Source organism: Bemisia tabaci, chromosome 4 (genome assembly GCF_918797505.1).
Source record: "Bemisia tabaci chromosome 4, PGI_BMITA_v3".
NCBI classification, from domain to species: domain Eukaryota; kingdom Metazoa; phylum Arthropoda; class Insecta; order Hemiptera; family Aleyrodidae; genus Bemisia; species Bemisia tabaci.
The window spans coordinates 39,582,440-39,599,122 of record NC_092796.1 but is presented as its reverse complement, the minus strand read 5'-3'; the positions used below and the strand labels follow the sequence as shown (position 1 = coordinate 39,599,122).

The 16,683-nt window shown below is 36.8% G+C and overlaps 1 protein-coding gene across 1 annotated transcript; it reads right to left on the bottom strand.

Moving 5' to 3' along the window:
* Nucleotides 1-905: 905 nt before the first annotated feature.
* TfIIA-L (transcription factor IIA L) lies at nucleotides 906-15,486 on the bottom strand. The gene is made up of 7 exons (XM_019042981.2): nucleotides 15,143-15,486; nucleotides 13,416-13,647; nucleotides 12,248-12,514; nucleotides 11,534-11,659; nucleotides 10,607-10,698; nucleotides 9,936-10,151; nucleotides 906-9,019 (listed from the first exon to the last, which is right to left on the bottom strand). The coding sequence occupies exons 1-7, from the start codon at nucleotides 15,164-15,166 to the stop codon at nucleotides 8,912-8,914; spliced, it is 1,065 nt and encodes a 354-aa protein (XP_018898526.2). The 5' UTR covers nucleotides 15,167-15,486; the 3' UTR covers nucleotides 906-8,911.
* Nucleotides 15,487-16,683: the final 1,197 nt, after the last annotated feature.

Sequence of the window (16,683 nt, the reverse complement as noted above, 5' to 3'; positions counted from 1 at the left end):
TCCTTGTTTATAGTTGTTCCGTACAGCGGCCCCACACAGTTCACATTTTGGTTAAGGAAGGTCTAAGGTGATATTTACCATACTTTGCATTACAAAAGATACAATTTTTATGAGCTTGAAAAAGACAGCAGTGCTGAAGCTTCCTAGAGGGAGTCTTAAAAGGGATTACAATGATATCATCCCAGTCAAATGACCAAAGGATTCCAATTGGCCGGTTCAAAAACTCCTTGAGTCCACTGGAACGCATAAGCAGCGAATAATCGCAAAAAAAAAAAAAAATTAAAATTGGAAAAAAACACCAGTTTCTTGGCTTAGGACATAGTGTATGGCCGTAGTGGGCACAAGGTGTGGTGCATGGTTAGTGTATGGGCCGGGGAAACCAGGATTCTCTTCTACTAAGGTTTAAAGACTAACCTCTCTTCTGAACTCCTGTACTTACTTTTGCGCCCCCATAGGCCCATGGGGTTGAGGACCCTAAAGACTTAATTTTAATTGTCACAATTTTGTTGCTAGTCGATTTTGCATCGTAATGAAAATGGATCGATTTTTGAGGCAGAAAAGAGCAAATATCTCCGAAGAGCAAAACTGAGCAAATTTTCCAGCTCCACTGAACTCCTGGGACCATAACACAGTGTCTAAATCGGGAAAATCCAGGAATCATTAAGGTAAAATCAGGAAATCTGTTTTAGAAACTGGGAAATTCTTCTTCCATCCCATAACCCCCACACCCCCTCATGGTGGGGAAGGGGGGGGGGCAAAGTCTCCCCTAGCAAAATGACTTATGTACACCTGAGACCATTTAAGACCTCTCAATAGCTGAAATGGTACTTAAACTCGCTTTTTTAATACATCCCATTTGATATGAAGCTCCAAAAAAGAAGAAATACATCAAGAAAACACATGAATTAAAACCGACTGAAAACTAACAAAGTTTATTTACACAATAAATACAACACAACCAATTTTAATGATGGGAAGAAAAGGACTAACATAGCATGACCTTCTAAAAAATGTGAAAACTCTTTAGAAAATGGTTAAGGACCGTTTATGATGTAAATTGAATCATACTAATAATTATCGAGTATCAAGTAATTAGTTGAGTTGCAAGAACCCTTCATTACATTCTAGGTTGCATTTATTTAAGTTATTCTGCGGTTACAGAGTCGACTGACTTCGTCATTGAAAAAATTTCCAAGTTTTTTGTTAGAGAGGGGGACAAAAAATCATAGAACACAAATTTTTTCCTTAATAGTACCTAGTGCATTTTACAATTATTACAGCAATATATTTATACAGAACTCTCTGTATTTTAATTAATCAAAACTGCCTTGTATATTTTGTTTTTAACAAAATAACTGGCCATTGTAAAACTTAAAATGGGCCTCTAAACAAGGCCTGAATGAAATTAGGAATGTTTTCTCTTCAAAATTTCAAAATAAAAATGAATTGCACGATGGGAAATCTGGAAATCAACTCCCGAATAAGATTTAAGTGTTTGTACTAAACAGTGTTTAAATGGAAAAAATACAAATTCCATCATTAGTATTATCTAACTTCCATTTGATCCGCGTTAAGAATGCTTGTTCATACCTCCTTCAAGAGTTCATTCCTGAACTTCCTGATGCGAGAATCATTTATTACATAAGATTTTGAGGAGAAAACATGCAACGTTTCTTTTTATTTCAGATCTTATCCAGTAACCCATTCTGAGAGAAAATCGTTAAATCAAGATGAATAATTAACAGATGATCATAAAAAAATTGTTCAACAGCTTTCTACGAAGGAAAGAAAACAAAAAGTGATGAACTGTAGGCCGATTATGACATGTTGCTTACAAAGAGTTTTGGAAGGTTAGGAGCCTCCCGTTAAAGTCTTGGATAGAATACAACAAAAATAATGTTTCATAAATCACAGGCTTAATAAGCCATGCTACTTAGGGCACTGGTCACTAAATGATGAGTCCGTTCGTCGGCCTTTGTCACCATTTGCCTAATTTCCGCAAGATTTTCATGATCACTTAGAGAGGGATATCAGAAAATTAAGACGCAACACCATGTTCATGATGAAGCCAATTACTCCTAAAACGTGTTTACAATTCCCTTTCTCATTGATCGTAAGTAGTGTTGTACGAGTTCATGGACAAATTAAAGGCGTTGTTCAACCTGTACTTAGTTGGAGAGAATATAACACTAAATGTTGAAAGAAGCATTCCGAATGCAACTTCCAATTTACATTGGACTGCCTAAGAGTGAGCCACCTCAAGTGGCAGGAGCCAATAAGAGGCTATAGCTAACGGAAAACTTCAACCAGAGCATGTTGAATCAATTATGTTAAAATGCCGATGCCAACTGCAATTGGATTCCACAAGGAGTCTTCAAGAGCATTTCCACGGAACACCGTAATGTTTCACAGTGTCATTAAATTAAAAACTGATGAATATTTCTAGGACCAGCTTGTGAATTTTGTCTCACGCAATCTTTCACTAAAATTTCAAATCGTTTATATTCACTTGACATTTGAACTAGTTTATAAAGATGACACAGTGAAAGTGATTCCATAAGCGGCAAATTTTTCCACCAAAAGTGACTTGAGTCTTGATTTAAGGTCTATTGCCATTATATTTCAGCGTTAGACTTTCTCTACCACAAAGATGTAATTAAATTTAGGACCTACTTGCTCACTAAAGGATATTTTCCCTAATACTTTGACTTCTTAAACTTTTTTCACTTGATTTTAATTTATGAGCAAAGAGGTAAGGGAAGAATTATCACAACCATCAAATAGGCTGATAGCAAATTTTCTTATTTGAAAACTTCTCCTGGATTTTGAATGAGTATTTTCTTTAGTTTTGAGAATTTCATATTAATGTAAAAAAAAAGTGGGTATTGTCGATTTGACTTGCGTTTCGTCTTCACTTAACTGGCACATTCCAGCCCATCTTCATTCACTGCAGATGAATTTATCTCTTAATTAACATCATGAGAGAGGTATTTAAAAAAAAAATTCAGGTCGAGAATCAAATCAAATGAATTCAAAAACCTTGATCATAGAAGAGCCTGCAAGCCGATTATGAACGATCGAATTCTGATCGATTTTAGGAGTTTCTGACAGATTTTAAGGCCTATCGATTTTCGATCGATTTCCGATCGATTTCCAAAAAAAAAAAATGGCTTCCAAGTGGAAGCGCCGTTTTTTGGACAACAGATCCAATAAATAAGAAAAGAATCAAGAAAATTAAGAAAGAATTACAATGAAAAGTGTACAAATGATGATTTGTAGTCCGTCAAATTAAATATTCGCGGTAATATTCAAAATATTTGAAAGCGCGCGCGATGAACGGTTGATTCGGAAAGGTTTGTTTATGTACTGCTTATCACTGTATTCTCTCTTCGTCTCTTGGTGAATGAGTGTTTTCTTGTCAGTTATTTTACTTTTTGATGATATTATCGAACTAATTAGATCATTACAATACTTCCATTATAAGGCAGTCAATTTGGATCACATTCTATCCTTTGGAGAAATGGTTAGCAAACCGGAAAGTGGTGTGTGTGACGGATCTACGAGATGTTGGTTCGCTCTCTGAATACCGATCAAAGCTATTCAATGGTGATACACGAGGTCCTTATTCACATTTAGTCATTAATATTTCATCCGTAATTTGTAGTGTAATCCCTCGCAAGTGCGTGCTCTAATTTTCGAAAACTAGTTCGTGCCGGATACTGAGTGATCATCATAAACATCGCCGCTTATGATAACCTTCTTCGGGTAGCTTCCAAATCATTTATCATCTGTGATTTCATTAGTAATTATATCTCACATCCTCAGGTACCATGTGTCAAAGATTTTATAATATCACTTCTCCATTTAAGGAATTCACTTCCAAAATTCTGTGGTTGCGCATAACATCACAACTGTAATTCATCGGATCATTGGTAGCGATTAGGTTAGCGCAGCTAACCAGTACTAGCGTAATGGTCCAACAGTGCCAAAACACATGTAGTATTAAAATACCATAAACTATTTGAGAAGAAAGTTTTCCCATTCCTTACTGATTCAATGAATCGTCCTTGATTTTCATCTTTGTCCCTAAGAGTTTCCATGATGGGCCCGAGTGATGATTGACAATGAACTCATGGGAGAGCCTTATATAGAAATATCTACATGACTGCATGCCTAACCAGAGGCTTATTTATCTTGATATGCTGCCCCTTTATAGATTGATTGATCAAGCAATAATAACTGCAATCATGAGGGGGCTCTAAGAGCCCTGATAGTTACTAAAGTCCAGGATAATCAGCGTTTAACAAGCTCGACTAGTCCAATCTCACAGCAGCAAGCGATCAGTTTATCATCAATTATTCTCAGTTATGTGTTCAACTCAAAATGTTTTAAAACACTTGCTAGCTAGAGCGACAAGTCACCGTGGACTTCACCAATTCTAAATAGCTGTGTCACTCAGAATTATGGCTTCCGCTTGTTCTATCGTACATTTTAAGGATTTGCGGAAACTATAAGTTGATTGTAAACAGCCATTAATTCCACCAAGTTTCATCAACTCCCTTTTCATCACTTGAATCTACTAGAATGTCGCAAAGAGGAACAAAATTTTCTGTAAGTACCTATCTAGCTGTAGTTTTATACGTTTCATACAATTTTTATTTGGAACCTTGAACATCTCCATAACCATCCATGCACAGCGAACTCAATTTTCAAATGATACACCTCATTTTAACACTATTTGCTAGGTTTAACAATTCTGCCTTAAAGAGATTTCATATTTTAAATCCTAATATTGGTGTCAAAATAATTTTTACTCTTCCATTCAGTTTTTTGCTGCATGCAAATTTTTCTTTGTATGCCTGCACTTTCGTCCCAATTAAAATATCTAAGTTGGTGTTTCAGTTACAAATTTTCATGCGCCTTTTCCTGTTTCTTTGTGTAAAGTTCTTATTCTCTCAGATTCATTTCCCTAGATCCCGCAGTCTTGCTGGGTAGTATTTTTACATGTTAGAGCTGAGGCGGTTGAAATCAAGAACATGTTCCATCATATTTTTCCCCTCTTGAAAGCAAATTATGAAAAATCTCTGTGTTGCTTTCTACTCAACAGCCCATTGTTTCAGTAGAGCCAGCCTCAATGAAGGTAAAATCCCTCTCATATTATACTCTTTGGGGTTCTTCTTTCCCCTATAATATTTGTGCAAACTTCCTTCATAGTCTTGCGAAAAAATAAGTGGAAAATTAATTAATTCTTAAGTGTAAGTAGTTGAAATCAGAATTTAAAATTCTTTATTGGATAGTGAGGCCTAAGTTCAAATTGCTGTCATGGAGAAATCATGCTCTGCAATTTAAAATCATAAGAGTAGATAACGCATATCGCCTGAGGTGGAGAGCCCTTCGGAGGGTTAGAAGTCCTGGATATATTCATAGAATTCATAGAATATTCCAGTTTTGCTGAGAAATAATATTCGTAGATTACTTTCTCTAGATACTTTCGTGCACATCTTCCAAGTGCTGATTCCAGCCAAGCTAACTTTGTATAAATAATTTAAGTCCTCTCTGGTCAAAATCGGACCAGTAGAACCCAAGATATGGAATGTCTACTGTACACGGCCAAAGGCAGTCAATGAACTTTTATCTCCACGCGATACTTAGGGGGGGAAGGGAGGGTCGAGATTTGTGAAAGCCAAAAAAAATCCAATTTATTGCGATAGCTGAAGTTTCATAAATAAGTATACTTCCAATTTTAAGACAAATCTTTTTAAGGGAGGGGGGAGGGAATGAACCCACCCGCCCTCTTTTATGTTATCTTGGTTATCTGAGTTGATTGACTGGCAATGTACAATGGATATTGATTTTCCAAAAATTCTCATGGGCGCAGAACACTTCCCACTGACTTCTTCCGAGCGAGAAATTCATCACGGAGACATAACGAACAGAAGGAGCCTTAAAATTTGCTTAGGAAAAAAAATAAAATAAAATAAAAATAAAAAAAAATCCGCGCGTAAATTTGCGCGGAAATTCTGCTGGAATACTTTTTTTGGCATGTTAAATGAGTTGCAATTGTCCCTTAATGTTTTCCTCAATATTCTTCTCTCCTCAATTCGTATTCGCTCCTCTATCTCTTCATTTACAACATCTTCGTAGTTCTCAATGACTAGCCTAGCACGAGATTCGCCATCTTTGAAACTAAACCCAAATCGATGGAAAACTTGGTTTTTCACGAAATCGATGGAAATCCAAATCGATGGGTCCGGACCCATCGATTTGGATTTCCATCGATTTCGGGATTCTGATCGATTTAGGGCCGTATTTCTGCATTTTTGCATCGATTTGTGTCCTATCGATTTGACCGGCCCATAAGCGCAATGCTTTTCTAAATCGATAGCGTCCCCAAATCGATCAGAATTTCCGTCTGAATTCGATCGTTCATAATCGGCCTGCTGTAACTTTAAGTATGAATACACTGCTTTAAAAAACTTAAATGCACATAACTAACATGAGTGTAAAACATAGATCTTGAGATTACATATTCTGGGATAAAGTAGTTTGTCCCACAAGAACTTGGATTAAAACCCTCTGCTGGTAACAAACACCTGCGAGATAAATTTGTGGAGAAAAAAGTCAGCCTGTTTAGTTCAGTATTTTGACACTTTGTAAATTATGGTAAAAACACTGAAAACAGCAATAATATTGATTTTAAGAATCAGGGGGACACAGAACGAAAAGAATGACCATTTGGACGTATTTGAGTGCAACAAAGCTATGGGCAAATTAATAAAATTAAAAGGAGCTACAGGGCTCACAAACCCTATACACGTAGTCCATACAAATGCGTCCATTTTCAAAAATATTCATGGCTGATTTTGAAACCAGCCAGAGGCATGGTTGAGTAGATAGTGCAACTGTATTTCTGGCTAGTGCCATAATTAGCTAGGAGCATAGTTGACATATTATGTATAAAAAATCTCCAATCTAGCCATCTGCAAGCAGATTTAGGGATCTGAGGAAAAATCATAACCTCAAGACGGAAATCTCTTGAAGATTGGAGGGTTTTTAGGTACCCAATGTGAGGAAAGTCACCTATTTTGTGAAAAACTTAAAAAAACTTTTAAAACAGTACAGACACTCAGGTGCTCGCCAATTGTTGAGACTCCCAGACGTGTTTCGCCCCTTCAGGCCTGGTATAGTCAGCAACTCACTAATTATGCCACAAGGCAGCAACACCGAATCATGAGAAACCGTTGAAATTTTAGAACTCTTCGCACCCTTGGATTATATTTTTTATAATTGAAACATGGATAGCAATACATTGATCATGTAGTTTAAAAACTTGTTATTTTACCGAAACAGCCTTAACAACTGATCTGGTTAAATTTTTCGAATTCGTCACTCATTTCAACAGAGAAGATGGAGTTAGAGCCTGGAATTACTTTTCTGTACCAGCCAAACAGTCGAGCTTGATATTCGAGAACAGAGTCTCAGAAAAAAGGAGATGGCGTGTTTTCAATTACGATTCAATTGTGTCAAAGCTTTGGCTATTATCAGTTTCTTTCTCATGGAAACTACATCTAATATGTACAATGTTTATGATCAGTTTTTGGGTGATGCGGAGGCAGGCAATCACTGGTTCTAAGTGCTTAAGTGTGAGTTATATTGCGCATTATTTGCGGACAGTCATGGAAGTGATCTCACACATTTCAATTTTAATTTCCTTTTTTTCTTTAATAAAAAAAATTAAAAATTAAAATAAAAAATTGGTAACTCTCATTTTCACCAATTATAGTGTTGACCTTTTGACTTTAGTGGAATCTTTGTAACTTTGGGTTGCTGGCATTTTTGGATTCCAAAAATTGCTTCGTATTTCACCAAGTAAGTACAAATTCTTTTTAATGAAAAAAATAAAGAAAATGATAACTATCCTCTGAACATTTCATTGACAAGTTTGAACGGTAATACAAAAACCTACCATACAAATTAGAAAGAAACTGAGAATCAGAAAATAAAGTCTCATGAATCTTGAAAAGATCTCATTCTAATCTGAGGTAGGTTCCCAAAGAAGTATTTTCGGTTGTGAGTAGAAATTTTTCATTCGCCTATAGAGAAATATAGGCAATTTCAGCTACAATTTCTTTAATCTATAAGGGATTGCAGGTACTTTAGGACGCCACCATTAAAAAATATTGGAGAATTCTCAGTTCTAGGGTATTTTTTAAAAATCCCCAGGAGTCAAATCATTCTAAAGTGCATCTGATATTAATTTGCATTCAATCATTGTACCATTTGAAATAATCTTGAAACTTTAGTTTGAGTAAAAAGAGCAAATTGAAAGACTAGCTGGGTGGCAATATTAACTTGTATGTACCTGAGTTCTGAAGTTACGTTGAACAATTTCTCGAATAAATTTTGTAAATCAACACCTGAGATGCTACAAAATGATTTGAATTGCAAGTATTTTTGAAAAAAAAATACCACACAATTAAGAAATTATCAATTGGTTGACTATAGACTAATTTTTATCAGAGCTGTCAATCCATCTTAACCTTCGCATGTGAAAGTCCTGCAGTCTTTCATGACACTGGGGAGAAAATAAATTCATCATTTAATTACAACTTTTGAGATACCCTGTTTGTATCTGCTTCTGACAAGAAGCGCAATAGTTAAAAAAAAAATAAGAAAAAAATAAGAGGATTGAAGTCCCCTCAGAATAGAAGACATTTTTTTTATCAGCTTGTAGTAAGATATCTGGGAGTAAATCTTTATCCAGTAAAAACATGGAGGTTGCTACGATGTTGACATGACAACACTTACAGTATTGATGGTTTTCACTGGGTAATGTTGGAAAGTGCTAGCCAACAGATAAAAGGAGGCACGTTGTGCAAGAAAGCTGAAGAAATCGGAGGAAATACTGACATCACCATTCAGCGTCTCCATTGGCTCGTTGGAAAACATAGTCTTTGCCTGATAAGTTCATAATTCCATCTTTGAACTGAAACTTCCATTTGTTCCTACTTCTAGAAATCTGTGGGGAAATAAAGATGTAAGTCAGATTACAGTACTATCAAAGGCTTAACAGTAAAAAACAGGGTGTTTGAATGGCTGGGGAACTTGGAAGAGCAGAAAATATTAATAAATATGATGTGAAAGACTGAATTGTTTATCTCATGCTTGATTGTTCTCTGTCTGAGGGTTTTCACAAGAAAAAGAATAAGGATTTCAGAAAAAAACAATTTCAATAATAGATATAAAAAGAGAGAGAGAGAGAAGGATTTTGGGTATAGAGGCTTGGCTTTAATGCCAAGGTGAATATGTGTGGCTGGAACTTTGAGGTAGAAATAACTTGAACTTCTGCTCAAGTTTAATCTCTCATGGAAATAAACTAAAATTAAAATATTCAGCATTTTCACTAAAATATTCCACTTTCAATTTTTATGAGACCTCTTCTAATAAAGAATCTTAACTTTTTCTGGAATATCCAGACTTTCGTCCAAATGCAATACATGGACTTTAATTCATAAAATAAAGGCTAAATTTTATTACCCATCATACTGTGCTAATAATTGCAAGCAATAAGATCTCGAAGGTCTGAGGGTCTGACAATGCGAACTGTGGTTGCCAATAACAAGATGCAGTTTCTGTGTAAATGAAACAAAAATTTTCCTAACCATGAGAAAAAGTCCCTGAACATTTCAAGCTACTGAACCTGTTCAGCTAAAAGGATTGTCTCCAAGCGTAGCTTAAAAATTGTAAATCGTGCAACCCACTACCTGAATCATTTCTTTTTATAGCAGCCTATAATTAAAATAAAACAGCTTTAGAGTGACTGGAGAGTTTGAAAACCACAATAAAAGTTCGATTTAAAAAACCTGCCTCAATTTTTTGATGAAAACATCTGACTCCTTCACTTATTGGAGACTTCAACAGTATATCGAACTTACCTTATCATATTGGCAGACAACTACATTATCCGTATCGAATAATTCATTTGGGTCTTCTTCGCTAACATCATCACCAGAGTTGAGAGGTTCTTCTTCGGCACCTCCTTCTTCATCACCCTCTTCATCGTCTTTATCTTCTAGGTCATCGTCATCATCATCATCTACATCATCATCACCATCTTCATCGTCATCCGATGTATCATTCGCACCATCCACCTTTAACAGGTATAGAGGCATTGTTAAGACGGATTTTACTGCAAGGCTTTCAAGGAAAGGTGGAAAAGGACAACGAATGAACCCAGAATTTATCTTTCCGAAAGGTCCTTGCAGTCTGATTGATGCAATTCCTGTCAGCTTGATAAAGCATCAAAGATCGATTTGTAAGTATATTACACAGCTCAAATAGGGCTACATCTTGTCTTATCCTCATGCAGAGGAGCATAAGAGGGCCGCAGTCCACTCCATTGTCTTGTTACGGCAAACACCAACGTAGCAGTTCCAATCACAGATTTCAAAGGAGTTAGGGAAGAACGTCGACAAAAATCCTACCATACACTCAAGGATGTATTTCACATCTTTGTCACAGTAATTGCTGCCAAAAACAATAACCACGTGATACATACTTCATGAATTGAAGAGCATTATCAAGAATTTAATATGGCATTACTTACCTGCTGAAAATTTGATCTTGTAGCTGTTCCACTATCAGATCCATTCGTAAGACCTGCTTGCGCTAAAGCATTTTGGGATAATTGCACTATACCTGAAACAGAGTGAATAATAAAATGAGCAATTTGGATCAAATATTGACGATCAAAATTAACAGCTGGGTATAGTTTTAGCTGAAGCCATGGACTCACACACACATAGTCAGATTGACAGTTGCGAAAAAAATGGAAATTGGTTCATTGCTGCCTGTCGAGTCCATGCACACATGCTCTCAGCTTGAATGTGCAGTTGGACCGTGTGTGTGACATCTTTCATGTAGTCACAATTTGATGAAAAATGCATCGACTCGTTACACCATTAAAACAGGAAAAATATTTCTTTGGTTGCCAGAAGTCTCGATAAAGCCACTGTTAACACTTTCTGATGACTAGCGACAATTTCCTGTTTTCACGTGGTCAAAAATTGCAATGAGTGCTTTACAAGAACAAATTTTTTTCACCTTTACTTCACCAATTCCTCTTGATACATTTTTGGACTTGATGCTTGTCAAGTGTCAGAGAATATCTACACTCCACGATTTTGGACACTATGCTCATTTAGATTTTTTAAATAAATCATTTCTCATTAAAGTGAGCAGAAAGTCCAAGATCTCAGACTTGATGAACAGCCAAGAATCATAAGGTGAGCATGGAGTTCAATATGAACTTAATACTACAGTACCGTAATTATATTACATTTTAACTGATTTTAAAATTAAATTTAGTTTCAAAAGAAAATGGAAAAATGTAATAATTAACAATTTTTAACATAATTTTATTACAATAGCCTACAATTAAGAGTGGGTACTTATGCCATTTTTCAAACAATTTTTGGGGAGAGAGTTGATTAGAAACTTTCCAGATGAAAGATATTAGAAGGTACATAGGTACCTGAAGCTGCTTGTCCTTGAAGAACGGCGTTGACATGCTGCTGCAGAACTGAGGACGCTAAATGAGGAGGCAGGGAGATTGTCGTTGATATGACTGGACCAGTTAAAATTTGTGCTAACATATTATCTGTTAAAACAATGGAAAGCAATCAATCTTCTATCAAAACAATGAAAAGCAATCCACATTTAAATCCAATATACAACAATATTTGTAAATGAGGCCATATCTTTAACTGTGACGGACATCTACATCTAACATTTTTACTTTTAGAGCTTTTTTTAAAGTCTCAAACCTTGAAGAATGTTTTTACAAAGTTTCAGACTTCTTGTGCAATTTTTCAGTGAGATATAAATTAAAAACCAGGAAGTAAGTACAAGGTACAAGTAAAAACAGCAGGTGCAAAAATTAACAAGAATTAGATACAAACTTTATAAATTGTCATCAATTTAATTCAGATCCTCTTCGCCACTTATAATGAGAAGGTGTGTAGGAACAGTTAAGGAACTTTTTTGGCAAAAAGGTCATCAAGTGTGGTGACTCCAACAAAAGAAGATCTTTACAAATAGAGGCTTAGGGAACCATGATTTTAAGGACATAATGTCCTGGTCCTAAGAAATTGCTGCAGAAAAACAGATTCAGCGCCCCTGCACCTTTGGGTGTAGAAGGCTGGAAAATTTAAGGAACCGCGACTGTTCGTAGAGATACTGAAATTACCTTGGAGGGCAGAGGCAGGTACTTCAATAGTGAGAATCCTAGAACCTCCTTGTGTAGGAACAGTGATTTGGAGAGGTATCAATTTATTGGTGAGGTCTACTTGGGAAGCAGACTGTTGTTGCTGCTGGGGCTGCACAGGTTGCTGAGAAGTCTGCTGAACCACGCCCGCTTGCTGCATAGTGCCTCCAAGAAATTGTGTTTGTGACATAGAACCTGGTTGTGATAGTGGTTGCTGCTGCTGACTCTGATCGACTACAACATGATTTCCTGTAATGGACATGCAGGCAGGCCTTTGAATTGATGATTCAGCATTAGAATCCTACAATATTTCCTTTCTTACAAACTTTGGCTGAAAAGGGACCCCAGAGGAGGTAGGGTGTGACTTAGGGCAAGATGCCTAAAATTCTTGATACTTTTTCATTCCTCAATTTTCATTGAGGATCATTTAAAAGAAAACTCCCCGATGAAATTTTGAAGTTTCCCCTTGCATTCATCCCAATTTTTATGGAAAAGCTAATTTTTAAAGGAATTAGTTTGGGAGGGAAATAATGGTTTCCATCTCATGCCTGATTCAGTGAAGCCTAGCTGATACAAAATGTCGAGTATGGTCTAAGAGGCGAGAGAAAGAGGCACTTCTTTTTTCCCAGAGTATTTTTCAATCCTTGATAAATCCTGACAATTCCTCGTTTTCTAGTGTTCAATTCAATACTATATTTTTGAGGGAGGAGGGCTCAGAGCTGTTATTATCAGAATGGTTAGAAGATATTCTAGTCCTCCCAAAAATAACTCATGCTGAAAAAAGGCTGCAAAAATAATTCATGAGCGATTCTAAAACAAAGAATGAACCCATGACCGTTAGCATAACATTGCTTCTTGAAGGTGTTGGGGTTCATTTTGGGGACACTTCTTATTCTGGAAAAGTGTTCTGTCTTAATAAATGCACCTTTAGAGGCAAAACCTCAACAGACAATTGAAAGCTTTTTTTCTTCTTTGCAAATTGTGAATTTCTTCTTGAACCTGATCATGTGATAGGGATGATATTCTGTGGTCAGTCTCTTCCATTTTGTAATTCCTCAAAAATAATGCACTAGGCTCGAAAATTTTAATGTTAGGTTGCACCTTGACTTTACATGAAACTATTTAGATCATGACTCAATTGGATGCTTACCTGGCTTTGGTTGGGGTGCTACATTGCGTGTGACTTCTGTTTTAATCGTTGAGGTCTGAGGAGGAGGCTGCGGTTCTGGGTCAGGGTTTAACTCGACAGCTTTGCTTGAGACGAGTTTAGTTTCCCAGATTTGTTTCAATTCTTGTAAAACTTGTTCATCGATTCCATCATCAACAAAAGCATCCCTTACTCCAGAAATTACATCTTCTATCACACTGGTGTACAGTTTTAACTGTTAAATTGTAAAAGTAGATTAAGAAATAGATCAAGTACAAGACATGGTAAGTTTGACAGAGAAAACTACGGAACAACCTCACAAAATAATGTTCGCTTCTCCAAAGATAAATGAATCGCATGTGGCATTGCAAGATCTGTAGGTAGCTGCAGAAACAGGGCTTGTCATTCTAAGACTGGTTTGGATTCTTGTAAGAGCTTCTAAATCTGACTTTGCCATCAGAATAATTCTTGCAATACATTGAATAGGTGCTATATAAGTATAGTGAAACCACAGAAATGTTCATCTTGGTTTGCTCGGCTGAAGTTGAACCTGAAGCTATTCATCAATCGAAATACCTGAGAAAATACATCTCAACACCTAAAATTGGATTTAAACAGGGGCTAGATTTTTAGAGAGGGGCATGATGGGAGCAAGTGAGTTAATCAGCGATGAAATGAATCCACAGCCACAAATTTAGAAGGGCCCATGCCGAAGGCTTTGATCAAAAGGCTACCTCCTACTGAAATTATATAATTATCAAGTATATGGTGTTTTACCGATGGGGTACCGAGACCTGAGTAAAAGTCATAATCTGATAAGCTTGTGATTCATTGTTTAAAGGAATTTCAACCAGTAGCTAAGAAAATCTAAGAGACAGTGACAGTGCTTCTCCTTCTACATAAACCTGAACTAGATTAAATTAGAATCAATCATCATTCTCTGGGGAAAAAACTGGAGCACTGACAGAGACAGTATTTAATAGGGTCCTCTCATATTCAGTGTTTTGGACACAGTATCAGAGGAAGTTGAGAACAGCATTCATGGAAGATTCATACATTCCAAAAGATTTCAGTTTCTTGGATGAACTACTAACGAAATTGGTCCATGAAGTAAAGAGAGTACACCAACCAGAGGACTGTTCATTGTATCATAGATTCTTCCCAGGCACCTGAGACCTGACCAAAAGGAGTAGACGTTACGCAAGTTTTGTCATTCGGATTTAGATGGAGACTAAGTTAGTGTGAATCTTGATTAGTCCTGGGACTAATTGTTTGATAGTGATCAAGAGATTAAAGAAAGCAGTGGTTGGAGACATACTCAGAGCTCCACAGAAATAATCGGTGCACTGTGTGTGGAGTGTCATGTAGGCTTTGACTTAAAATTCAGAAATAAAAATACCACAAGCTGAGAGGTAGGGGATGGGTTGAAGAAAATGAGGTTAGAAATTGAGGTTAGGTAGTTCCGGTAAAAAAAGACGTACATTTGGGTTCAGAAAAGGAAGGAGCGATCACGTGGATCTTGAAAGTGAGTAAAAAAAGAACAAGTGAAGTTGTAAAGTTCAAATCTTCATGTAGGGCGAGAGGAGTTCAAAGACATTCAATCAATTCGGGTAAAATCATGCTTAGTTGGCATATGGTGGCTAGCTGTTGCACACAAGGTGACAGGGAAAATCGCAAAATCCTTTTAAGTTCTTGGCTTAAACTTTCTAGTAGCTGAAGAAACAACTCACCACGCTTGTTTGACTCAAAGTCATGATAACGGAATAGAATCTTTGATCAGAAAAACTACACGACTGCAAGACGACCCTACAGCGGACTTCAAAGAAGCCGGAAAACTGAGCGAATTTACGTCTTTATATACTGTTTTCTGTCTGGCAAGGCTTGGAAAGAGGATTAAGTGGTGAAGTCAAATGAGCAACTGAAATTGTTCACTTCCATTTTCACCACAAAAAAATGGTTTTTGATTTTGAAACTGTATAAAAATGTATTTCGACTTAGAATTTTAGTTTTAAAATCATAATTTTTGATGTAATTGATTAGCTAATAAGAAAATGTTACAAAACCGTTTTAGTTCCTTCATTGGATTGAAAAAAAAACCAACTGTAAATGACATGACGTCACAGTACGTATCAGTGAATAATTGTTGATTACTCCAGGGTTGTCGGATGTGGCTGAAGGACGCAAATTAATATTCTTTCTGGGTCCAAATCTTGCGCCAAGACCTTTTTAAATCCCCAAAAATTCATCCAATTTTTCTCTCGATTAATCTACCCATAAATAACAGGCGTATGCTTGACTTGCGCTGATTACGTACATGTGTGCCGTACATCTGGCGCCGTGGCACCACGATGAGACGAGCTCTATGAGCGCCCTGCTTGTCATGGGGTTTCCCGAGGAGTTTTCTGGCAGTTACGTGGAGATAAAAAGTTAATGGGCCATCAGTCTGATCATTGACCATTGATCATTATCACTTCGTTGACAAAAAAACCCAACTCACCCCGCAGAGAGAGTGAAAAGTTAAGAGACTTTTCGGTTAACACCCCCCCCGGAAAAATCTGACGCTTTATAGACATATTGGATGCAAAATCTCATTCACCTTCCTGGTTCCTGTAACTCTGCATTTTGCGCTAGTTGGATAAAACGTTATCTGTCTAACACAAAGCTTGAGGACCCCTCCTTCGTTTGACGCAACAGCAGGGCCTGATAAAAGCAGATTGCGAGGTCCCTTTGAGGGACTGAGTTTTGCATTTGAGTTTGGAGTCAAGAATTTTTTTACTTACCTCACTCTGAAAGACTTGTTTTTGCCGGTTAGAGTTGATGGATGAATGCAGCTGCAGCATAGTATAGAATGGGCACACTTTGGAAAAAAGTGGGTGCTTCGAAAATATTTTTGCGGTACTTTGGAGACCTACATGCTCAATGTTAATAGTTTGCTGACAGGAGCGAAGTGGGAGTGGCTGTTAAAGTTCCAAATTGTAGTTTATTGATCAATGTTGGGATATTACAGGATGAAAAATAATAATTTGAAGCTGCTCAGATCCTGTTGATGGATTAGCTGAAGAAACAAGACACAACACTAGCACTTAAGCACTCCTATGAACGCAGTTTTTCTCTGACAGTAGCCACTCTAGGCAAAGTCACATTTTGCAAGGAAGGGGGAAAAAAATTGCGTCAGGGACTAGTTTAGGTTTTGAGAGTTACCAACTTTCTTCCAGCAACGAGTCAAGGTATAGTAAAATATTTTGGATGTCAAAATAGGAGATGAACTTAA